Source organism: Myxocyprinus asiaticus, chromosome 7 (assembly GCF_019703515.2).
Source record: "Myxocyprinus asiaticus isolate MX2 ecotype Aquarium Trade chromosome 7, UBuf_Myxa_2, whole genome shotgun sequence".
Taxonomy (NCBI): domain Eukaryota; kingdom Metazoa; phylum Chordata; class Actinopteri; order Cypriniformes; family Catostomidae; genus Myxocyprinus; species Myxocyprinus asiaticus.
This window is the reverse complement of record NC_059350.1, coordinates 1,951,558-1,976,759: the sequence shown is the minus strand read 5'-3', so window position 1 is coordinate 1,976,759 and position 25,202 is coordinate 1,951,558. Positions and strand designations below refer to the sequence as shown.

Genomic DNA, 25,202 nt, shown 5'->3' with positions numbered 1-25,202 from the left:
GAAGAGAAAGTGCGGTGTCTCAGCAGTTGTAGCGTGCATGCGCCAACCACCTGTGTATGCACGCACATTTATATGGAGTATAGTTTTTCAGCATGGGGGCAACTATAAATACACTTCTTAGACTGAGGAGGAAGTTTTGAGTTGTGAAATTTACAGTATATTTTTATAGTACAGTTAACTCTTCTATGTCTAAATATCAAGGAAATTTTGATTCACCATTTCATGACGCCTTTAAACATCTTAAAGCAGAGTTATGTCCTCCCAGGTTGAGTGCAATGATTGGGGAAGCATATACAGGATAAATGGCAGTCTGAGTTTGAATCTGATTTGAAATAAAAACAATATGTAAAAAAATAAATAAATAAAACAGTCATACTGTCTACAACTGTATTATGCTTTAAATACAGAAGAAAGATGAATTTAACCTGTTAAAACAATGAAAACAATCTATTTTTAAATAGAAATTGAAGAAAAACAGTCTCTTTTGACTTGTGTAATTTAACCATTTGCCTGAATATCTTGCAGCTCCTCATTTTCCCTCATACACTGGGAACACTTCACCCTGACAATTGCATCACTCAGATACTGTTGTGCAGTATGGTAAAGTACCAGATAAAATGAAAAAGCAGTTAAAAAAGAACTTTGTTTATTGTCAAGTTTGTGTAATTGATTTATCAAAACTGGCTACCATCCATTGAAAACATTGCATGAGGAACTTTGATAACAGTACTAATCAGAGCCAAATGTGATGACACACAGATTGTGATCAAGGTTTATTTGGTGAGGACCTCTACCCGTTGCTCTTAGTCATGGCAACTTTGATGCCAGTGACTTGGCTTCCTCTTCTGAACTGAAACTTTGGAGGAAGTTATCCACATAAAAGGACTTCTCTATACATACTCTCACATCTTCCCTGGTTTCACTGTAGTCATTAACACCCAACTGAAATAGTGGTGAAGGTTAGTAGCAGCAAGTGAAGATTGTGCATCTGCACTTTACTGTTTTTCCTACAATGTCAGGATGTGCAAGGTTGAACATCCAACTGAATTTGAACCACTGAAAATTTAGAGGTGAATTTTTATAGCAAAATATACTAGACAGAATATTACCTATTGAAAAATAAAGGTAGAATTAAAAAAAGAAAATATTTTGGAACTGAACTTTGTAATGTGAACATTTAAAACTGAAGTTTTAATGTTGAATTTTTGTACAAAATATCGTCCGTTTAAATATTCACAGCTTAAATGTACAGCAATATTTATATCAATTGCAGCCCCCCAAAAATGCAAGCACTGTTAATGCAATGCATTTCACTAGTACAATTCAACAAGACATTTGTCATTAATATACAGTACTTCCATAATAACTGCCCCGTATACATAATGAGCCAAAACATTATGACCACTCACAGATGAAGTGAATGATGTTGATCATCTCGTAACAAGGCCACATGTCAAGATCTGGGTAGATTAGATGGTAAGCGAACAATCAGTTCTCGTAGTCAACGTGTTGAATGCTGGAGAAATGGGCAGGAGTAAAGACCTGAGCGACTTTGACACGGGCCAAAGCCAATTTCTGCGTATGGGGCAGCATAGCTGCAAACCGGTCAGAGAGCCCATGATGACCCCTGTCCACCATCGAAAGCACCTACAATGGGCACACAAGCATTGGAACTGGACCTTGGAGCAGTAAAAGAAGGTTGCCTGGTCCGATGAGTCTCATTTTCTTTTACATCACATGGACGGCCGTGTATGTGTGCACAGAGATCAGTGGAAGTGATGGCACCAGGATGCACTGTGGAAGCAGTGGAGGGAGTGTGATGCTCTGGCAATGTTTGCAGGGAAACTCTGGGTCCGGCCATTCATGTGGACGTCAATTTGACACGTGCCACCTACCTAAACATCGTTGCAGACCAGGTACACCTCTTCATGGCAATGGTATTCCCTGATGGCAGTGGCCTCTTTCAGCAGGATAATGCGCCCTGCCACACTGCACACATTGTTCAGGAATGGTTTGAGGAACATGATGAAGAGTTCAAGGTGTTGCCCTGGCTTCCAAATTCCCCAGATTTCAATCCGATTGAGCATCTGTGGGATGTGCTGGACCAACAAGTCCGATCCACGGTGGCTCCACCTAGCAACTTACAGGACTTGAAGGATCTGCTGCTAAAGTCTTGGTGCCTTCAGGGGTCTTGTAGAGTCCATGCCTTGGTGGGTCAGAGCTGTTTTGGTGGCACACAAAGGACCAACAACATATTAGGCAGGTGATCATAATGTTTTGCTCATGAGTATATATGAACTTACTTTACAGCATTAAACACTGCAACAACTAATCAGGGAGCTTTCCTAATCTGAGAATTATAATGTTCTCTTCATGGGCACAGTAAATTGACAGTATTTCTCCAAGCTAAAGAATAACTCAACATTGAAGTTTTTGTTTTTTTATCCTGGAGCCATGATTTGATGTTTATGTTTGCTAAATGAAGGGTCTGAAATAGATAAGAAAACAAGATTTAGGATAAATCTGCAGATAGCAAAACCACCAAAACCAATATTTCAGTTTCCACTTTCCTTTTGCAGTTCTTTACAGGATTTTCTCTCTGACTCCAAACCTGCAGCCAGATAGTCAAACTCAAATCATTGCGGAAATCATGGTACACACTTTAATGCATTGTTATTTCACATATACACACTTATTCATGACATTTTATCAATATGACCAGCACTGCAGTGTCTTACCAGATACAGTGTTAATGAAACAAAAAGCTGATTTCTAATTGCATTCTTCTGTTACTTGATTCTTAAGAATCCACAAGGCAATACAGTGAGGTCAAGTGTGTTTGCATCGCAAGGGATTGAATCCCTACAATACACCATACCTGAAATTGCCAGGTGTGTTCATACATATATGAAGCACCATAAATACTGAACCTGTTCAACCCAAGTGGACTGCCTGGATTTCATTTAAATTGTGCTTGGTGACTATTTCAGGACAATCACTCTTTAATTGATCTATGCACAACACTGCAAATACTTGTAGACATGATCTATTTTATGATAAGTTTCAATTGGTCTGCATGTTATAAATAGTCTTTTATCACCTGTTTTAATGTAATGTTAAAATTAATGTGTTCCTGTGGTTTGTAATGTTTTGAAATGTTTATGTTTCAAGCTCTGGGATCTGGAAGGTGGTCACATGTTACAAACACAATCGACAGAAGACATTTAGTGCAACCTTTGAGGTCAAAGAATACGGTAAGATGTGTAAAAAAAATGTTTGTGTAAAACTTAGATGACAACTAAAAAAACATTTGAATATCCCTAAAAATGTGTATTTTTGTGTGTCTTTGTTTGGTTTGGTTTAAAGTGTTTCCATTATTTGAAGTCACATTAAAGCCAAGTCGGTCATTCTTCTATGTGCGTGACGAGAGTCTGACTGTCGACATTAGTGCTGAGTAAGAGCAAATATATTGTATTTTATTGTATTCAAAATTATTATTTAATGGATGGACACACTGAGCTAAAATAGATTTGGATGAAAACTACAAAATTCTTTAAAAATCCTTAAAATTATCCTGGCATTCCTGCATATAATAAAGATTTCAAGTGTCATTTCAATTGTTCAATTACTTTTGTAGAAATGCTCATTAATTTTGGCTAATCAACAGTCATTTAGAAATTGGATTTGTTTTTTAGCTACCTGTCTGGACAGAAGGTAGATGGACATGCATTTGTGGTATTTGGCGTGATGGAGGAAACTAGGAAAACCAGTATTGCTGCCTCTCTGCAAAGGATTTCGGTGAGCTGTACAATAGGGCTTACACGACCACTCATTTTTACTTGTCGAGTAACTGCTAGAAAAGTAACCACTTGGTCACTCAGCAGGTCAGCGTTTACCGCGTTAACCTTAGTTTTTCTGCAGTTTTCCACATTTTAAAAACATTGATGTATAATTCCAAATTATGTTTGTCATTTTGACTGATAACACAAGAAACAAAACCATTTAAACCATAGTGCATCAATTTTCATTTTCATTACTGAGGTGATTCAGGTGAGAAACGAGAGCATGCGCATCTCCATATTTATCATAGCATGAAAAGAGCTGTATCCGGACCAGTAGACTCCTGTATAAACCACTGAACCGGACATATTCATAAATATACTGACCCAGGGTCTAAAGTTCCAGAGGCCCGTATACATCCAATTATATGGAGTGGTGGTGACGTAGTGGGCTAAAGCACATAAGTGGTCATCAGAAGGTTGCTGGTTCAATCCCCACAGCCACCACCATTGTGTCCTTGAGCAAGGCACTCCAGGGCTATTGTCCCTGTAATAAGTACACGGTAAGTCGCTTTGGATAAAATCGTCTGCCAAATGTGTAAATGTAAATTACATACCATTTCAGATGTATAGTGACTGACGATTCCTTCCATGTTATGGCCATTTGTTGCCATGGTAAGTAATCCCCTTAAGTTATCTGTCAGGAGACTTTTCACACCCGAGACACATTTGCATTTCTCACCTTCTAGATAAAATGGTCTCCCCTATTGGTCATTTATCTCAAAGTGGATTGGCTGCCCTTAAACATAACCTATCCTTAAATCTTGACAACCATTGGGTCACTGCATACACTGGCTTTCATTTTATTGGTTACAATTTATTTAGCACGTCCCGCAATCTTGACAGCTATTGGGCCACTGCATGAATTGGTTTTAATTTTATTGGTTAAACTTAAAATGTAGCCCACCCAATCCCAAACAGCATTCAGCCTATGCCTCTTATTATAGACCTTTAATCAGTGTTGACACAACATAAATGCTGAGTCAATAACTGGGTTAAAAGAGCTTTATTTAAAAGGAAAACATGAAATATACAAAATATAACATTAATGAAATATACAAACATCTGAAACACATTGTGACATTTCAGTTAGAGTTCAGTAAATGAACTGGCATCTGACTCTGTCACTTGTCATCACATTAAATTGATGAGTTCCAGTATAGTGTGGGTCTGCATCAAGTCTCTTCTGTAGTGCCTGGAACAGAGCTTCTCAAAGATGCTGGTTTTATAATCAACACTGGCCTCCCGTAGACAACACAGTCTTCTTCTTCAGACATCATGTCCACACAATACACAATACTCCACACAATACTACTGTGTCTGTCTCTGTTGACCTGGTCTCCAGCAACTGCATAACACAACAGTCATTTAATCACTAAAACACCCACTTAAAGAACTCCTTACAACATGTATTAAATATACAACAACTGTATAAGTGATTTTAAACTTACTCTTCTCCCTCTTTGCCACAATCTTGGTTGAGTCTCTCAGCTCTGCCTTTTCCAGGATGAAAGTAAGAAAACTTCTTCTTCATAGTGTCATTGTAAGTCTTGCAGAACACTTAAATAAAATAAAATATTGTTAGTAACAGAAGACTGGATAGGAAAACCAACATTAAAAATGGATATTAAAAGATTGCAACGACAGTTTGAATGTTACCGTTTATAATCTATAATTATAATCATTATGTGAGAGATTATAATACAGTTAAAATCAGATGAAGTTAAATACAGTATTGGTATTTAATACCGTATAAATCATCTGTCTTACCTGGTTAGTGGGTTATTTTAATGAAGATAGATGTTGCAGGCTTACAGTCTGTATGTAACATCTGTAGGTGTCTTTGAAATGACTCAAGTCTGACCAGAGATCAGAACAACACAAGTCTGTGCAAGAGAGGGTGGGGTGTGAGGTGGAGATGTGTATGTGGGGATGGGGGTCAATCATGAATAGACAACAATGGGGGAGACCGGAGCTAGTTGTTACACTTCTCCAGTAAATATTTCTCAGAGTAGGTTTATTTTTTTTTAGTCTTTTCTGTATAGTCGCACACTTTAAAGCCTTCCCAGCATTGCTGGTCACCAGCTTATGTTGTGTTTTGGGTGCTAGTCAGCCAGCTTGGGATGTTAGTGTGCTGGTGACTGCAGAAGGCTTTTAAACTAGCTTAACCAGCTTCATCAGGATGACAATTCTGGTCAGGCAGCTTTACCAGCTATTTTTTTGATGGTGAAAAGCATGTCTATGCTAGTCCACTAGCTAAACCAGCACCAAACCAGCATAACCAGCCTAGACCAGCACTAACCAGCATGGAAATGCTGGTTAAGCTGGTCTTTTTTAGCAGGGTAGGCTGCAAAAAAAGCTGTTGAACACCTCCACATTATTGCTCAGGAAAAAGATACATATTGCAGAACACACTGACCTAACAGCATGTTGTTGCAAAGGTAACATTGCTTCCTCACCCAGACAGATATCTTGTGGGAGCCCGGTGGAGGTATGGAGTTTGCAGAGCACACAGACTGTCTCTGCAGCAATGTTTCTACCTGTGGAATGTATTGCAGGAAGATGTGTGCTTAGTTCTTCATCTGTGCATTTAAAGGGATAGTTCACCCAAAAAAGAAAATTCTCTATTATTCACTTACCCTGATGCCATTCCAGATGTGTATGATTGTCTTTCTTCAGCAGAACACAAATGAAGATTTTTAGAAGAAGACAGAGATCTGTCAGGTCCTTATAATGCAAGTACACGGGTGCCAGCACTTTGAAGGTCCAAAAGTCACATTTAGGCAGCATAAAAATAATCCACATGACTCCAGTCGATCAGTGAATATACTGAAGAGAATCGATAGGCTTGTTTAAAAAATAAATTGATAGTTAAAACATAATTAAAACACGAGAATTCGGAAGTGCCGCTTATTTACAACAGAAGAACGAACGTCATGCGAGAGTTCGGCCATTTCAAACAGTATAAGAGACCTGGATGGAAGCGCCAATTTAAAGTCAAAAACGTTTTAATCTTCGGCTTGTTTCTTACATAAACCTATCGATTCGCTTCAGAAGATATTCACTGATCGACTGGAGTCGTGTGGATTACTTTAGTGCTGTCTAATTGTGACTTTTGGACCATCAGAGTGCTGGCACCCGTGTACTTGCATTATAAGGACCAGACAGATCTCTATCTTCTTCTAAAAATCTTAATTTGTGTTCTGCTGAAGAAAGAGAGTCATACATATCCGGAATGGCATCGGGGTAAGTGAATAATGAGAGAATTTTCATTTTTGGGTGAACTATTCCTTTAAGCCAGACAAAAGAGAAGGTATCAGTAATAATACCACTGTGCACAATGGTTGAGATTTAGGCCTATATGATTCCTAAAGTTTTCATATTTGTGTTTTTGTTTGCACACATCAGATCATTTTTTTTAACAACATACATTTTAAAATTTGAACTTTATTCTTCTGCTTTTATTTTATTAACTTCTTAATCTTCTTTTTGTTTTGTCATACTGTACTGTACAGTAAATCTTTTTAATTGGACAGATTAAATTGTTTGCATTCAATTTCTTTAGTACCCGTACTTTTAAAAAAACTGTTATGCGATTTTTTGCAGTACAGTTTGGTAGACATTTCTTGACCAAGTGATCATGGCTTTTGACCAAATGCTTAAGCCAGTTGTTATGAATGATCCATTAGACATTTATATGAACTATTATGTCAGCACATGGTAACAGTGTATGTGTTGAAAATTTGCATGGAAAAAAAAAAGGATAAAATACAGATAAATCTCTACATTTTAAAATCATATTTATATATTATTTCTCTGTAATGTCTGTCATAAATATCAAGTAAAATATAATGTAATTATTATTGAGTTAAATATCATCACTGTATGGTTAACAAATGTTTATTTCAGGGTGTTTTATTTTAACATGTTTGTCTGTACAGTAATATAGTTTGCTTTAGCCTAAATAATACAACTTTCAGTTATTTGCCTTCCCTTGTGCTCTGAAAACACAGCAAGCTTGAAGCACCCAACACTTTTCACTCACAATTGCCAGTCATTGACATATAAAAGGCCCTCACAGCAGGACTGCCATCATTCATCACAAACAGCCGAATTTACTCTGTAAATTTCCGTCAAACTTCACGGTTCCCATTACACGTCCGCTGAAGTGAGGTATGTGGCTTTTTGTGGATGTTAACGGTTACTTGTGACTTGTGTCCGTTTTTTCTCTAATACATCTGACAAACTTGAAGTTAAGTGGGTGTTTACTATTCCCACATTCTTCCAGATTTGACTCTTTTCATGCAGTGTATGTTACTTGCCTTGTCATATCAGAATCAGAAACTTTATTGCCAAGTATGCTTACACATACAAGGAATTTGTCTTGGTGACAGGAGCTTCCAGTGTACAACAATACAAAAACAATACAAAAACTGTCACCTCTCTATAGTTTCTTAATTGGTTTTGAATCCATCGCAAGAATTTCGGCTAGTGAACTTTTTTATATGCATGCTTTGTAAATGCAAAGTGCTCTGTGTTCATTTTATAAACATTTTAGCGCAATTTGTGCATATATTTGAATGTTTATTTTCACGCAAATACTAAAGACACAGTTTGTAGATGGAGGAATTTTCCTCCTGCTATCACCATATGAAACAAGCGCAACTGAAATCATGTGATCCACGAGTACTCGAGACAGACTCAACGCGTCGACAAGTGGCAGAACTAACCGACTAGTCAGTGCAAACCCTACTCTACAGATAAGAGTGTTCAAACCTGTGATTAAATATGAAACTGTACATCCTGCAAGTTGGAATCGCTTAAATTAATTTGTTCCTTTCAACAAGTGTTGCTGGATTTACCCTTTTCTTTAGTTAGGATCACTTCCACACATATTACGAATCAAACACATGCTATATGACACAATCATGCTCTTTTGGTAGACTGAGGCTGTTCTCTGTCTTATATATAAATAGATAATTAAAGGAAAGAGCACAGCACAGCTGACCAGGGAGATGATACTTCAGACCTTTCCAAACATTGACCAGCTGGTTGGACACTCACTCTATGTTTCAGTCAGTGTTTTAACAGAAACTGGTAAGAAACTTGTTGGACTGTATTGAATTTCTTTGCAATCGCAATTGAGTAAATTCAGATTTGTGCCATTCCAAAGCAAATCCCGTGAAACTTCATGTCTGTGTTTCAGGCAGTGAAATGGTTGAAGCACACAGTAGAGGCATTCAGATTGTGACATCACCGTACACCATCAGCTTCAAAAGAACACCACAATACTTCAAACCTGGAATGCCCTTTGATATCACGGTACAAAACATAGACTTAATCCACTTAGTTAAGTTATATGATGCTGTTTTTTAATGTTTCTTTTTTTATCTGTGTTTTGCCACAAGGTTTCCGTGACAAATCCTGATCAGACACCTGCTGAAAATGTGGTATTGGAGGTCAACCCTGGAATGGTCAGAGGTCAAACTAAAGCCAATGGCATTGCGAAAGTTTCCATCAATTCTGAGGGAGGATCTTCTACACTTGAGATCACTGTAAGACCTACCATATGAACTGCACTGATGTTCACTCAGTTTCACTTGTGAACTAGTGAGAAATTATTCAGATCATATAAATTAAGTGATGTTAGACAAGCTGTTTGTTTATGGAATTTGTGCAAATCAATCTATATTTTCAGGTAAAGACCAAAGATCCACAATTAAGTGATGAAAAGCAGGCACTGAAGAAGATGATAGCTCATGCCTACATACCCAAAGATGGCTCCAACAACTACCTTTACGTTGGCATTAACGCTGCCGAGCTTGAGATTGGTGAAACAATGAAAGTAATTTTGAACACAGGAAAAATTCAAGGAGTCCAAGATTTAACCTACTTGGTAAGTGACTCTCCTATTATGTTTTTTGAAGAGGAGCTATTTGATACTCATTGTTGAGCAAAGATGGCTGCACCATCACCCTGCAACTCTCACTTGCTTCCCAATAATAACCAGAAAAAAAAAAAAGAAAAAAAAAGATTTGGTGCATAACGTGAGACTTCATACTATGAACAAGCCCACAAACAAACGGGACTGTAATTTTGAAATGCTCTAGGCACACTGTCAGTGAAAATAATAAACTTGAACATTAGCAGGAACTTGTGATTAACTTGCATTATATTTACTTGACAATAAAACCTTTTTTGAAATGCTACATTTTATAACCTTACTGTAACAAACTGGACCCCCCATAAACACTGAAATTAAAAGCTCATCAGATCCGCACGAATCATTATAAGATACTTTTTTTTTTTTTATCAAAAATGGCGAATTAAGATGAGAGGTGAGCTGTTTTCATCCTTCACTTTGTAGCATTGATTTAATTGAAATCATTTGAAAAGCTACTGTTAGCATCCTCACCACCTTGACGGCAAACAAGTAGTTCTCCAGTGCTGCAATTATTTATAAACAAATACATTTTCACACCACCTTCTATTCAGTTATGGTTGTCTTAAAAGATTGACTTATTGAACCATGACTTTACAGAATGTAATGATAAAACTAGGTAACACAATTTTTGTTCCTGGGTAGTAAGTGTTATTTCCTAATTGCTTATGCCTCAAAAGTATAGAAAATGGCTATTATTCCCCACAAACTTTGCTTTTGTGACCAGGACAGTGATATTTTGAAATGTACCTATTTTCAATGAGAAAACGGGCGAATTTGTGTCTTTTCGTTCACATAAAGTCAGAAAAAAACAACATTCTATACTTCTGAGGCATAAGAAATTAGGAAATAAAACTTACTGCCCAGGAAATAAAAAATAAATAAAAAATGTACGGTGTAATGTGTACTGTATACACACCTTGGTTTTTCTCTGTCTGTTTTAAATTAGCTTCTTAGGTATCCAGTAATTGTTTTTTTTTTTTTAATTCACCTCTAAAAGCTGCCCTAATACTGTAGAACGCTCCAGCGCTGCAAACTGGGGAATAAAACTAGTAGTAATAATAATAATAATAATAATAAAGAATAAACGATTGAAAGATTGAAATGGTTGGTTTTTGCAGATAACTGATAGTTCCAAAAAGTAACAATCAGCATTTAATATATCAGTAAAACTGATTTATCGGTTGACCGATATATCGGTAGTGCTGGGGACACTATTCTGTGTCTTTCAGATGAGATGTTAAATTGAGGTCCTTACTCTCTGTGATCATAAAAAATCCCAGGGTGTTTGTTGAAAACATTAGGACTGGAATCCTGGAGTCCTCGCCAAGTTCGCACATTAACCTCTGTCCATCATGACCTCCTAAAAGAATTTCACCTATATTGGGAGAGGGAAAGTTCATACATTACACACATTGTCTCCTCCAATTCTTATATCAGTTTCACTTAACTATCAGAATAAAACTGGTATACAGTTTGTGTTGGAGAGAGTATGAATGACATACAGTTAAGGTTAAAATGTCTTCTTACACATCTTTGGCTGTCTCTGTCTATTGTCAGATCTTTAGTAAAGAGCAGATTGTGCATGCAAGACCCTAACCTAACCCTTACTCTATTTTCAGATCTTAAGTAAAGGGCAAATTGTGAAAGCCGACAGGGTGAAGATAAGAGGACAATCTCTAATGATTCTGGTTCTATCTGTGACCAAAGATATGATGCCCTCCTTCCGCTTTGTGGCTTATTACCACGTGGGCTCGTCTGAGGTGGTGTCTGACTCAGTCTGGGTTCATGTGAAGGACACGTGCATGAGAACGGTGGGTGAAACATAAGACAAAAAATATCAACATGTGCCAAACAGCACAAAAAACTAAATTTTAGGTTGTGCATTATGGTTCCTTCCGGACCGAAGCAACTGGGATTGGCTTCGGCATCCCCATGGCCCTACATAGAAACAAGTGAAAGTGAGTATAGAAAATGGATGGATGGATGGATGGATGGTTGTCCTAATGTTCCCTTAACATTCCCTTAACTTATAAATTCTGGGAACCCTTTTGCAACGACAATGCAATATTACATCAATAATCAGTCATGTCTTGTTTTCATCTACTGTTTAGTTCATCATTAAAATAAGCCAAACACATAATCAAAGATTTACTTGTGCCATTAATATGTAAGATTTGCCGGAACATGTATTTTTTTATTATTACCACAATAATAAACTCTCCATTAACACTCTCCATTTTTAGTAAATAAACAAAAACGTCTTGGTTACACTTACTGACACCATGGGCCCTATTTTAACAGTGCTAGCGCTAAGCGCAGCGCTGTGCTTTAAGTCATAAGCGCAAAGTCAGTGGGCTTGGCCATTACGTTTTTTAGCATGCGCTAAGTCTAGGCGCAAGTGCGTTTGTGTGCAAAATGCACTACTGGGCTGGGTACTTCTGAGGTTCTTCTCCGGTTGTGTCCTATTCCATTTCCTGTCAAGCACAGCGATATAAACAAAGACAGCACATTCATAAGAAGTTGGTAGTGTAAATGTACTGTATGCTATGAATTAAAAGAATAGAAAAATGGATATATGAGGTATATTCCTATGACAGTGACACACATTTTATACGCATTGAAAATGTATCTCTCATCAGGATTTGTAGGCTCTATTAAATTATAGAGAATATATTATAAATACATATTAATAGTATCATTAATCATTTTCATCTACTGACACAAATCATGGCTAATATTAACAGTGTATCGGCGCACACTTCACTTTTACGATCGATTTTGATTTTGAAAAATGCAATTAATTCAATGAAACACGGAAAACTGAAACCAAAAATATTTCTGAATTCAAATTATACTTCAAACGAATAAAAAAATATAATCAAAATAATGAAGTGGTCAAAAAATGATACCAAATCCAAACATTTTACTCTCTGCAACTTCTTCCACTGGCCTCTTTGCAGTGACTTAAAAATCACTCTACAACAACAGGTGGAAAATTACCAATTTAAATTAGATCATAACTACAATTGTAAATAAACATGATGATAATAATAATAAATATAGATGCAAGCAGCAATTACAGGACCAAGCACCAGCATGATCTCACAGAGCAAGCACAGATCACATTGTCCCTGGATGGATTTGAACAGATCAGTGCTTGGCCCCTTATAATAATTGAAAAATAAACCATGACCTATAGATTAACACAAATCTCAAAAATATTTGTTACATCTTTCAGTATATTTTAGGGACATTATTTGATGTTCCACTATGTTTTTAGAGTTTGGAAATGTAGAAACTGAGTTTAGAGCTGAAAGCAGATATGGTTTTGAAACATCTTAGAGCAATGACCTATTTCTCAGGAAAATAGAAAATTGTGCTTTGCACCACTAAATTAACATAAAATACACCCACAGTTTGTGCGCATACACCCACAGATAGAGAAAAACACTACCCATGTCCACTTGCACTTTGCAAAGAAAATCGCGTTTCGAATTAGCACTCTCCCGAAAATTGGATAAGACGTAGCGAACGGTCTTTGTGCATAGTGCTGCGCTTTGTGCTCTCACGAAATTAGAGCCTCATGTTCCATTCGAATCATATCTTTATAAAATCACTTACATATAACTAGTTAATCTGACATTTAGGATACATTTTTCATTCAAGAAATTGATAAACAAATGTCAGTCAGTCAGTCAGTCAATTTGTGAGTAAGCAAGGAAGATATGTATATAAAAGAAAAGCTTGTTTAAACATGTTTAGCTGTAAAAAGTAAACTTTATAGTGTTCATCTGTTCATTATAATAGCTCAAACTAGAGGTGAAGAACAAGGAGAAGTACTATAGCCCAAGAGTTGGTTTCAGTTTGGAAATAACTGGAGACCCTAGAGCTAAAGTTGGGCTGGTGGCAGTGGATAAGGCAGTGCAAGTCCTTAACAAGAACAGACTCACACAGACTAAGGTGAAGAATCTTCAACGGTCTACATACAGTGGTACAAACAGCACACACATGTTTCTGGTATAAAATGTACTTCACTGCTCATTGTTGCTCTCTTGATGTAACTTCTAGATCTGGGACGTCATAGAGAAACAAGACAATGGCTGTACAGCAGGTAGTGGAAAGGACAGTATGGGGGTTTTCTATGATGCAGGTCTAATGTTTGAGTCCAATACTGCAGGAGGCACCAACAGCAGAACAGGTATCTTTCAACTAATGAAGACACTTGCATACTTAGTTGTTTTCTTCACTGAAAAAAGAGGCACCTGAGCAGTTCTGTCCATGGTCACAGTCTAATTTAAAAATGTTGAGTCTTGAGTGTGTCATATGCTAATTCATTCTAATGAATTGTCTTCTAGTGCATGAGTGCCCCACCATTTCAAAGAGAAGACGGCGGTCAGATGGTAAGAAACTGGACTTATTATTATTTATTAAGATTCAAACCTAAAAGACTATGGTTGTGCAAATAAATGATTGCAGGGCTGCATTTCCCAAAAGCGTTGTAAGGGTTGAAACATATTCGACGTAAGTATGTGAAGGCAGATGCATCTTGAAATGTTTACACTGTATAATGAGACCATCAAGCAGTTGCAGGGCTCAGCATCACAGTCAACAATAGACCAGATGAAATGTGTCAACTGCTAGAAATTTATCAAGTATCACGTCTATCGCGGTTATGAAAAACTATGATGCATGGCAGGCAATGTGCATTCCAAAAAATCATTGTAATATAATAATCATATTTTTTTTATTTGTCATAATAAATTTCTTACGGCCATGGATGATAGCATTCTCTCACACAGTGCGCAGGGAGAGAGGGAGCGCATCCATGTCCATGATATACATCGATGAGCCAAAACATTATGATCACCTGCCTAATATGCTGGTCCTCTGCGTGCCGGCAAAACTGCATCGACTCACTGAGGTATTTACTCAACAAGACCTTTAAAGTTGTCCTGTTGTATCTGGTACCAAGACATTAGCACCAGATCTTTCAAGTCCTGTACATTGCGAGGTGGAGCCACCGTGGATCAGACTTGTTGGCCCAGCACATCCCACAGATGCTCAATCGGATTGAGATCTGGGTAATTTAGAGGCCAGGGCAGCACCTTGAACTCTTCATCATGTTCCTCAAACCATTCCCGAACAATGTGTGCAGTGTGGCAGGGCTCATTATCCTGCTGAAAGACGCCACTGTCATCAGGGAATACCACTGCAATGAAGGAGTGTACCTGGTCTGCCACGATGTTTAGGTAGGTGGCACGTGTCAAACTGACGTTCACATGAATGGCTGGACCCTGGATTTCCCAGCACAACATTGCCCAGAGCATCACACTCCCTCCACCGGCTTGCCGTCTTCCCACAATACATCCTGGTGCCATCACTTCCCCAGGTAAATGGCACACACTAACACGGCCATCCATGTAATTTAAAAGACTCATCTGCCTTTTCCCACTGCTCCAAGGTGCAGTTCCGACACTCGCATGCCCATTGTAGGCTCTTTCGACGGTGAACAGGGGTTATCGTGGGCACTCTGACCAGTCTGCAGCTATGCACCCCCATACGCAGCAGGGTGCAATGCATTGTGTGTTGTGACATATTCTTCCCGTAACCATCATTACAATTTTCTTTGACTTGGGCCACAGTAGACCTGCTGTCAGTTCGGACCAGATGGGATAGCCTTCATTGCCCTTATGCATCGATGAGCCTTGGGCACCCAAAACCCTGTTGACCGTTTGTGGTTCGTCCCTCCTCGGACCCCTGTTGGTTGGTACTTACCACTGCTGACTGGGAGCACCCCACAAGCCTTGCCATCTGGCCATAACAATTTGGCCCTTGTCAAAGTCGCTCAGGTCTTTACTCCTGCCCATTTCTCTTGCATTCAACACATTGACTTAGAGAACTGATTGTTTGTTTACCATCTAACCTACCCAGACCTGTGCAGACCGATCAGCACTGGACTTGAAGCGGTGCATGTCAGTTAGAAATTTTGTCCGACTTGAACCAGCACCACCGCCACGTCACCGTTACCTATGCCATCAAAGTACCACGAGAGCGATTCAAAAGCAACCAGCTGGTGCAGCCACTGTAGTTGCTCCAGAGGAGCTGCACAAGCTCTGATGACAACACAGCTCATTCACGATTGGCCAGACTTACAACATGACAACAGTTACATGTGTTTCATGGGCTACTTTCGCAATCGCATACTTCACATACTACTCTTACTACTTATGCTATGTGAGTCTAAGGCAGAAATAAAAGCAGTATGTTAGTATGCCATTACAGGCTGTTTTGAGTATTTCTGTAACTGCTGATCTTCTGGGATTTTCACACACAACAGTTTCCAGAATTTACTCAGAATGATGCCAAAAACAAAAAACATCCAGTGAGCGGCAGTTCTGTGGATGGAAATGCCTTGTTGATGAGAGAGGTCAACAGTGAATGGCCAAACTGGTTCAAGCTAGTCTACGGTAACTCAGATAACCGCTCTGTACAATTGTGGTGAGAAGAATATCATCTTAGAATGTTATTCTGAGATGCAGGTTGGCGCTGTTTTGGTGGCACGAGGGGGACCTGCACAATATTAGGCAGGTGGTTTTAATGTTCTGGCTAATCGGTGTAGTTTTATTTTTTATTAAAATTAAAAGCATACATATGCTAAATGGGTAACATATTATCTTTTACAACAGATGATGACTATTATATGGAGTCTGATGAGATTGAGTTACGCCTGCAGTTCCCTGAGACTTGGCTTTGGGAGATAGTAGAACTACCCCCCTGTAAACATGGCAACTGGTGAGTACTGTTTTCGACAATTAGAAATTATGTGCAAAGTAAAAGTAAGAAGTCAAAACTGGACTGCTCAATTTACAGTATTGCTGAGAATGTGCCATTCTAACTTTTTCTGTTCATTTCCCCATATTCCAGTGTAACAACATCATTCAAAAAAAACATGATCTACCTGCCACAATCGATCACTACCTGGCAAATCTTAGCCATCAGCCTGTCACAAACAAATGGTAAGAATTAAGCTTCAAACCCAAAAAAACTTTTGACATTCATCATCATCCAGGAATTGAAATAATTCTGACACTTCATTCTATGGGTACGGTCGTCTTCTTCTCCAAAGGTATCTGTGTGGCAGATATTGAGGAGATAGTCACCTATAAAAACTTTTTTATTGACCTGAAGATGCCTTATTCAGCTGTGCGCAATGAACAAGTGGAAATCAGGGCCATTATTAAAAATTACAACAAAAGGAAGATAAAGGTAAGTCTGTATGTGGAATAGCAGATTTTTTCAACTTTAACCCTTGACCACCAAGAAAAAAATAATTATCAAAATATGAATAACTACAGTCTTGACCAACACAAAATAGGTATCATTTTAAAGCTTAGAGGCTATACTTTACAATGCATGTAGGCGTTATAACCAAAACTGAACATGTGCTTTGAAATTTCCAGACAAATCAATAGTGTTCTTTTTTGATAATTCATTAATAATTTTGAACTGTATATATTATTGTAATCGGTAAAAACATATCTAATAGTCATGTGTCTATGTCATTGGAAAGCTCTCTAAGAGTAGAATACAAACAGCCTATAACACGCAGACAAAAATATAGTGAGTAATAGCTAAGTGCATGTCTCTGACGTACATGTTACATGTAAACAGGGGGGTTTCCATTACAATGAGCTCACACATAATGCAATCCAATGTAATCGAATGCCTATATTATTAGATAATACACATGCTAATAAAGATAAAAACACGTTAGCTTTCCTGGATCATATTACTTCATCGGCAATGATGTAGTACGTTGTCTAGCGTCATGTAACGCTAAACCGTATTAGGATTCAGATTGCTAACCAGAGGTGGAAGTCATCCAAATATGGGCAGAGAGGATTGTTCACTCTAATTACAGTACATATAGCCACCAGGAGATGGCGGCAATTATGTGACACAGATTCAATGATGACTCAAAATGAAACAATGAAATCTTGTTACTCATGCCTGCATGCTTTAGAGAGAAAGCATACTTTTAGTCATTGTTGTATTTGCATGTGTAATTAGTTCTTATGTACAATTATTATGTTGTATTTATTTGGAAAGAATTTGACACTAGGATAAATTATTTTTGTAATGCAATCATTTTTGATACTCAGTTACTGGTGACGTGATTGAGAACAAAAACAAATCAGTTTTTCCAGAGCTACCTTATTTACACTCTGAGACATATAATAGAAAATCAGAATACAATTTTTTTTTTTTTTTTTTGGTAGTTACTTAGGCTGAGAGTGTCAAAATGTATCATAATTTAGATAATTTAAAAAGATAAAAAGTTTTCTTTCAAATAATTCCAAACATTTTTTTTTTTTTTTTTTTTTTTTTTTTGTAGAGTTATAAGCCTTTAATTTTGGGCATGCCACTAAAACATAAAATCTTTAAAGGGTTAATATAATAATTTAAACCTAGTCTCATAGAATGAACATTACTATAACTACATTTTTGCAATCTGAGTTTTACTGAGTTCATGAGATCTGGCTTAATATTTTATGCTTGAGTAAAATAATTTATTATTATTCAGGAAATGTAAGCATTAGACGTTTAAATATTCACTGGCCTCACGATTCAATTAGATTACGATTCAGAGGGTAATGATTCCATTACAGAACGATTCTCGCTGCATCTTATCCTCCAATTTATTTATTTTTAGCAATAGGCAATGCATGTTTATTTATACAGCACATTTCAATGATGATTCAACGTGCTTTATATAAAAAAAATTATAAAGAATAAATACAAGATACAAAAACAAAACAATTTTAAAACCAATCAAGAACAAGAAATAAGAGCAAAAAGTAATAAAATAGATTTCAGTGCACAGTGAATATAGGACATTTGAACTGAAAATGAGAATACAGTCCACAAATGTGGTCATTGTGTTTAACAGCATGCCATTTTGCGATAAATCGCTAAAATAAAAAATAAAAATGCCATATCGGATGAAACTAGAGACTCTACTCTTTTGACTCAAATAGGTTTCAGTGTAAAAACTTAATTAAGTTTCTTCCCAGATGTAGTTTCGATTGGTGTTTCAACCAAACACAAAATCCTCTGAGATCACCGCCATGTTGTTTTGTCATATGACTCGGTGCGTCGAAAGTTTAACTCTTTACTGACAGCACAGAATCTCCTGAATTGAGATTAGTTGGCTTAGATGAAATTGAATTGTGTTGCAAATAGCAAAGCCAAAATACAGCATCCATGCATGTGGACACAGGGTCACACATGGTTAAGGGAAAAACGTAGGACAAACATAGATCACTACTGTGTAGTTATGTAATATTCTCTGTAATACTACAAATAATAATAAAAACTATAAATCAGTTGTTATTTTATTATATTTAAGCAATCTCTCACATCTGTGATTCTTTGTGATTCTTTGTTATGCAGCACTTTATTTGACAAAAATAACTCCAATGTTGTATTTTGGATTGTGCTGTGAGGTTCTGTTTAAAATAACTTCATTTAAAAATAATACAATATCATGTTAATTAATTACATTCATTTGTATACAGTTTTAGGGATTCATTTATTTAAACATCATTTTGATATGGAATTCAGCAAAAAAATAAAATAAAAAAAATAACAGGTATTGGACTCGGTATTGGCAAGTACCAAATAGAAAGAATCAGTACTCGCACTCGTTCTCATAAAAATGGTATCAGGACATCACTATAAAAAAGACATTAAAGGGGTCATGAAATGGTCTTTTTTTAAATAATTTTATTATCTTCCTTGAGGTCCACTGATAATATAATTTATTTATTTTTTGCACCAAAACAGTCATAATTTAGTAATATATAAATTTTCCACCCTGTCTCTGGCCCTTTGTCTGAAACGCTAGGTTTTTGCCTAAGTGCCAAATGTAAACAGCCACTGTTATGATTGACTAACATCGTGCAGTCTCTCAAATACAGCCATATTTGAAACTCAGACAGAAGAGAATGAAAAAGCTCCACAACATTATAAAATAAAATGTCAGAGTTTTCACACAACACACAACCAACACATTGCATCTGAATATATTAGACTGTTCATCTCAAGAACAACTGTTAAAGGTGCTGTAAGCAAGTGTTTCCCAAACCTGGTCATTTTTTGCTTGTCTCCCTTATATAACACACCTGATTCAACTCATTAGGTCATCAGTAGAGGTTCCATGAGCAGAACTAGGCATGTCAAATAAATTTGACATCTAAAATATGCAGTGTTGGGGGGACTCCAGGACCAGGGTTGGGAAACACTGCTGTAAGCGATTTCAGCCGTTCTACTTCCACGAGACTGAGCCATTGGATTAGCCACGTCCCATCTTTCCAAAACCCAGAACTCCAAAGATACCAAATGAGCTTTATTGAGAGCAGAAATGGTTCTTAAAAACAGCAGTAGTAAAATAGTCCCCTCAATTGACAACTGTTATAAACAACATGTCATAAAAATGCATTATGCCTCAATAATTTAACTGTAACTATAATACTATGAGAATGCACAAAATTATTGACAGGCAGAAAGCGTCACACACGCGGATACTTTTTTGTTCTGAACTTAGCGAGTAGCTGACCTTACAGAATCCCCTTACAGAACAAAACAATGCACAAAATAAGATGACAACAGTGTAATAAAAGCAAACAAAGTTGGCAAATATAACAACTTACTGAGATCAGCTGCAGAGGACACCAGCGATTCACTGTTTATCACGAACATTGCTGGTTGAATTCAATGCACCAGTTAGTTAGCAGGCTGGTCGGTGTCTGAGACAAAACATAGTTTCTCCGTCCACTGTAGCTTTTGCTTATGTCTTTCTTATGGTCCCTGTACTCCCTTAAGTGTTTTTCAATTTGTTTATGATTTGGTCAATTGTCCGATTGAAGGCAGCGTGCATCATTTCATGCTGTATCTTCATTCTCGTAGAATATTTTGTTCCTTCACAATCTCGGATCTTCGTAAATACTATATCACAAGTAGAGCACTTGTTTCATTGTGTTACCTGAATGCTTTTGACATCTGCTAATTTTGTGGGGTTTTTTTATTGTTGTTATAGAGCAAAGTACTCCATTCTGCAGACAGTAGCTACTGTTGTTGTTTGGGAAAACTTTACCATGGTGACAAAACATTATCCCGCCCTTCATCCCCTGATGTAAACGGTTCCTGCGTTGAGACCAGCAAGTTTTTGGGGCTGGTATCGAACCAGGTTTTCGGCCCCGGAATGGCCTTTTCTATCAGGAAGACTCGCAGACTTGAGTGAAATTTAAGATGACATTTATTTGATGAAGATAAAACAGAAATGTAATGTCTCTCTTTGGCGTAAGCCCCGTCTGGTGGTCCGAAGAAGGAGGCAGGGGTGAGGAGCCTACCCCCATGCAGGACGGGACTCAACTGGTGGTGGTGGGGTGGTGGAGGTTGCCGTGTTAGCACACTGAAACCGCAATGTGATAGATTGTGAGCAGACTTATAAAGCAATGGCTTACATGTGATTGGCTAGGAGATACCTAGCTAATGGTGCAATGATGTACAGCTGCTACCCGCTAGAACTATGCTGCGCTTACATTTCTGTGGTGGAAATGTGCGGAACTGTTCAAGAATTCACAACTGCCCAGCAACCCGCACCTGAACTATGTCAGTGGAAAAGGGCTAACAGAGACCGGTGAGATATCTCAGGGCACTTATTTCTCCCAATTTGAAATGGCCAATTCCCAATGTGCTTTTAAGTCCTCGTGGTCACGTAGTGATTCGCCTCAGTCCAGGTGTCGGAGGACGAATCCCAGTTGCCTCCGCGTCTGAGATCGTCAACGCGTGCATCTTATCACGTGGCTTGTTGAGCGTGTTGCCACGGAGACATATCGCTTGTGGAGGCTTCATGCTCCCCACTGAGAACGAACCACATTATAGCAATCACGAAGAGGTTACCCCATGTGACTCTACCCTCCCTAGCAACCGGGCCAATTTGGTTGCTTAGGAGACCGGCTGGAGTCACTCAGCACGCCCTGGGATTCGAACTAGCGAACTCCAGGGATGGTATCCAGTGTCTTTACCACTGAGCTACCCAGGCCCCCAGGGCATTTATTTAATTAATATCTTTCAGGGAGTATGAAAATTTTTTGCATACCTTTCCATGAAAAAATCGCTTACAGTACCTTTAGCTCCATAAACTATCAAACAGTCATGACATTTGAAATATTCATGAATGAAATGGTTTACTTATGATTTTGATTGAGTCCAAGCTTTTGTAATTGCCCCGTCTTTCAGTAACAGTTCCTTTTCAAAGCTTGAATCACATTATGACTGGTTCACAAGCAATCCACACTGGCATGAAAAATGCACATATAGTCCAAAGCACGGTGAATAGACACACACACACACACACATACAGTATCAAATTGCTGGGAATGCATCAAAACAGTCAAAGACGTCCATCTAGTGCATGCTTACATACACCAACAATTAAAAATAGCACATATGAGCGAAAGAATGCATCCATGACACGTTTATGCTCAAAACAACAAGAAGCAGCAGCTGAATGACAGAATGATGTCTCCTCTTCAGAGTTGTAACTTGACACCGCATCTTTTAACAGCGGTGCAAGATACATGAAAATGGTCAAAGACGTGTAGTGCATGTTTATATCCAAACATAATTCAAAATAATCTAGATGGGTCCCCTTTGGTGTTAAAGATTAGTTAGGCCACACAAGGCCTGTTTGTCCTGCTCTCTCTCTCTCTGTGTACAAATAGAGCCAGTTGGTGGGGCCAAGGTTGCAATGATGTAAAGTAGGTGTTAATATTTTTTTTTGCTGTAATTTAATGAGCCCCCAAATGACTTAGGGAAGTCGCAGGAGTAGAGAACGAGGCCTTTTTGCAGCCTAGTATCAATAAATGCTTTTGTTGCATTTTGGATTAAGTTTTGAGTTCTGAAATGTAAAGTATGTTTTATAGTTGAATGACCTCTTATTTGTCAAAATATCAAGGGCAGTTTTATTCCTCATGACATGATCCCTTTAACATCTTTCACGATTGAATCACGCAATTGAATAAAGCATTGTGAATGATATGATCGAAAACACCAGGTGTTCAATACAGTTCAATTCTGGGCTTTTTCCACACCAGACTCTGAATAATTTCCTTGCTGTGTGTACAGGGGAATTTCACACACTTTTGGTCACATTGTGTAGCAGTAGTCTCTTTGTCATCAAATGCATCTGTGAAAGAATTACGCTCTGATTATGAGACAGTCACTAGTTTCCTCCAAATATTGAAGAGATCGTCACCACTGCCCCATTGTCACCAGGTGTGCGTGGAGTTTATGGAGACAGAACATGTATGCAGTGCAGCCAGTAAGAAGGGCAAATACAGAACAGTGGTAGAAGTCAAGGGCGAATCCATCAAATCTGTTTCATATGTGATTATTCCCATGACTCTGGGCAATCATGTGATTGAGGTGAAAGCTGCAGCAGATGACTCTGTAAGCAATGATGGAGTGAAGAAGACCCTGAAGGTCATGGTAAGTCTGATGTGAATTCCGTCACTTCTATTTCAGCAGTTTTAATCGTAACATAATGATAAATACATGTTATTGTCATTTTGAGTGGGATGCTGAAAAACTAGAAAACCACGGGTAGTTAACTCTCTCTCTTTCAGCCAGAGGGTGTGCTAGTTTCATTACAGATGGAAAATGTGGAGCTAAACCCTGCTAAGAAAGGTCATATTTTTTTTACAAACCACTAAAACATTTTATTTCCAGCCAATCAAGATAAAACAAATATATGAATATCATTATACTTTGAGCCAATGAAGAAAAGCCTACTGATGATTATAGTTCTAGCCAAACAAGAGATTAGCTGTTTTCATGCTATCATCTCTCTCTCTCTTTCTCATTCCATATGGATTAGGTGGAGAACAACATACAATTATAAGAACTGACAGACCAGCTGATCACATTCCAGACACACCTGCTTTCACATACATTAGAGTAACTGGTAAATAAAACACTTAATACAATTTTGTCTTCATGAACCTTCAGTGATTATTACCATAAAAGCTGTTTGTTTGTTTAAGGAGATATAAAACCTACATCTACAATTATCAGTCTACATCAATTTCCATCTCTGTGATATATTTTGTAGTGCAAACTAACATAAAGAAACTGATTTCTTAGCCTGCATTAACTCTTTTATGCCTGCAGGTAAAGAAATAACTCCCCATGAACCACCCATCAAAGGAGATTTCATGGGACATCTTATTGTCCAGCCTTATGGTGTTGGAGAGCAGATCATGATCTTTATGACACTACCTCTCATTGCCACTCATTACCTGGACAGCACCAATCAGTGGGACACTGTTGGCATGAACCGCCGTGAAGAAGCCATTAAATATATCAACACAGGTCAGCAGAATACGTCATGGTTACTTTCGTAACCTCCATTCCCTGATGGAGGGAACGAGACGTTGTGTCGATGTAGTGACACTAGGGGTCACTCTTGGGAGCACCAAACACCTCTGCTTTTTTGAAAAAAGGCCAATGAGAATTGGCAAGTGGAATTTTCATGCCACTCTCCCGGACATATGGGTACAAAAGGAGCTGGTATGCAACCACTCATTCAGGTTTTGTGCTGAGGAGCCGAGACCATTTCCTGGCCATTTCAGTGGGTAGTTCAGCATTGTGGCAAGAGGGACACAACGTCTCGTTCCCTCCATTAGGGAACGGAGGTTACGAAAGTAAACATGATGTTCCCAATCTGTCACTCACTCGACGTTGTGTCGATGTAGTGACACTAGGGATCCCTATACAAAATGCCATAACTAACTGAACTGTGTTGCGTGAACTGGTGGTGTGTGACGGGCAGACTGCTGTGTGCCTCGTAGCCAGCGCACCAGGCCGTCACGTAACCTCCCCTAACGATCTTATGAGCATCGAACAGTCTATCAGGAACAAGTTGACTGCCCAACAATAGGGACAGGCTAGCCCAGCCGAGGCCTCTTTTCCTTCTCTTTTCTCCCCAAAAAGAGTTGAATTTGTTAACTGACTGGTAGCCCTAAGTGTCTATGTCGGGGGGTGTCACTCCCAAGGGGAAGACACCGTGAAGACCACAACCCACCTAAAAAAAGGGGGGGGGGTACTTCAAGTGGAAATAGATCACATGGTCTTACAGAGTCTTGTCGAAGTATGTCATGTAGAGAGTCGCATAGTAGGTCCTACCCAAGGGGGGAGGAGTTTCTACAAGCATGGCGACCGGAGCAGAGGGCCCTCTGCTCAAGGAAGACGTAGTTTACCATGAGGGAAACAATTTTACGGAAGATATAACACATGGGGTTACCTATGGGGAACCACTGCATGCAGAGCACCTATCTCAGTACAGGGCCTTACCA

General features: G+C 38.3%; 1 protein-coding gene across 4 annotated transcripts in view; it reads left to right on the top strand.

The window, feature by feature from the left end:
• The window catches only part of LOC127443608 (complement C3-like), a 69,899-nt gene that overhangs the window by 4,950 nt on the left and 39,747 nt on the right, over positions 1–25,202 (top strand). For all 4 annotated transcript variants that reach the window (XM_051702296.1, XM_051702294.1, XM_051702295.1 and 1 more), the window contains exons 4-23: positions 2,580–2,653; positions 2,806–2,891; positions 3,172–3,254; positions 3,367–3,454; positions 3,696–3,798; positions 8,816–8,936; positions 9,046–9,161; positions 9,248–9,394; positions 9,538–9,735; positions 11,403–11,594; positions 13,591–13,743; positions 13,852–13,981; positions 14,139–14,183; positions 16,470–16,575; positions 16,708–16,799; positions 16,910–17,049; positions 23,125–23,337; positions 23,475–23,535; positions 23,726–23,812; positions 24,019–24,219. In XM_051702296.1, coding sequence (XP_051558256.1) covers positions 2,580–2,653; positions 2,806–2,891; positions 3,172–3,254; positions 3,367–3,454; positions 3,696–3,798; positions 8,816–8,936; positions 9,046–9,161; positions 9,248–9,394; positions 9,538–9,735; positions 11,403–11,594; positions 13,591–13,743; positions 13,852–13,981; positions 14,139–14,183; positions 16,470–16,575; positions 16,708–16,799; positions 16,910–17,049; positions 23,125–23,337; positions 23,475–23,535; positions 23,726–23,812; positions 24,019–24,219 — 2,436 coding nt within the window. The remainder of the gene's footprint in view (positions 1–2,579; positions 2,654–2,805; positions 2,892–3,171; positions 3,255–3,366; positions 3,455–3,695; positions 3,799–8,815; positions 8,937–9,045; positions 9,162–9,247; positions 9,395–9,537; positions 9,736–11,402; positions 11,595–13,590; positions 13,744–13,851; positions 13,982–14,138; positions 14,184–16,469; positions 16,576–16,707; positions 16,800–16,909; positions 17,050–23,124; positions 23,338–23,474; positions 23,536–23,725; positions 23,813–24,018; positions 24,220–25,202) is intronic.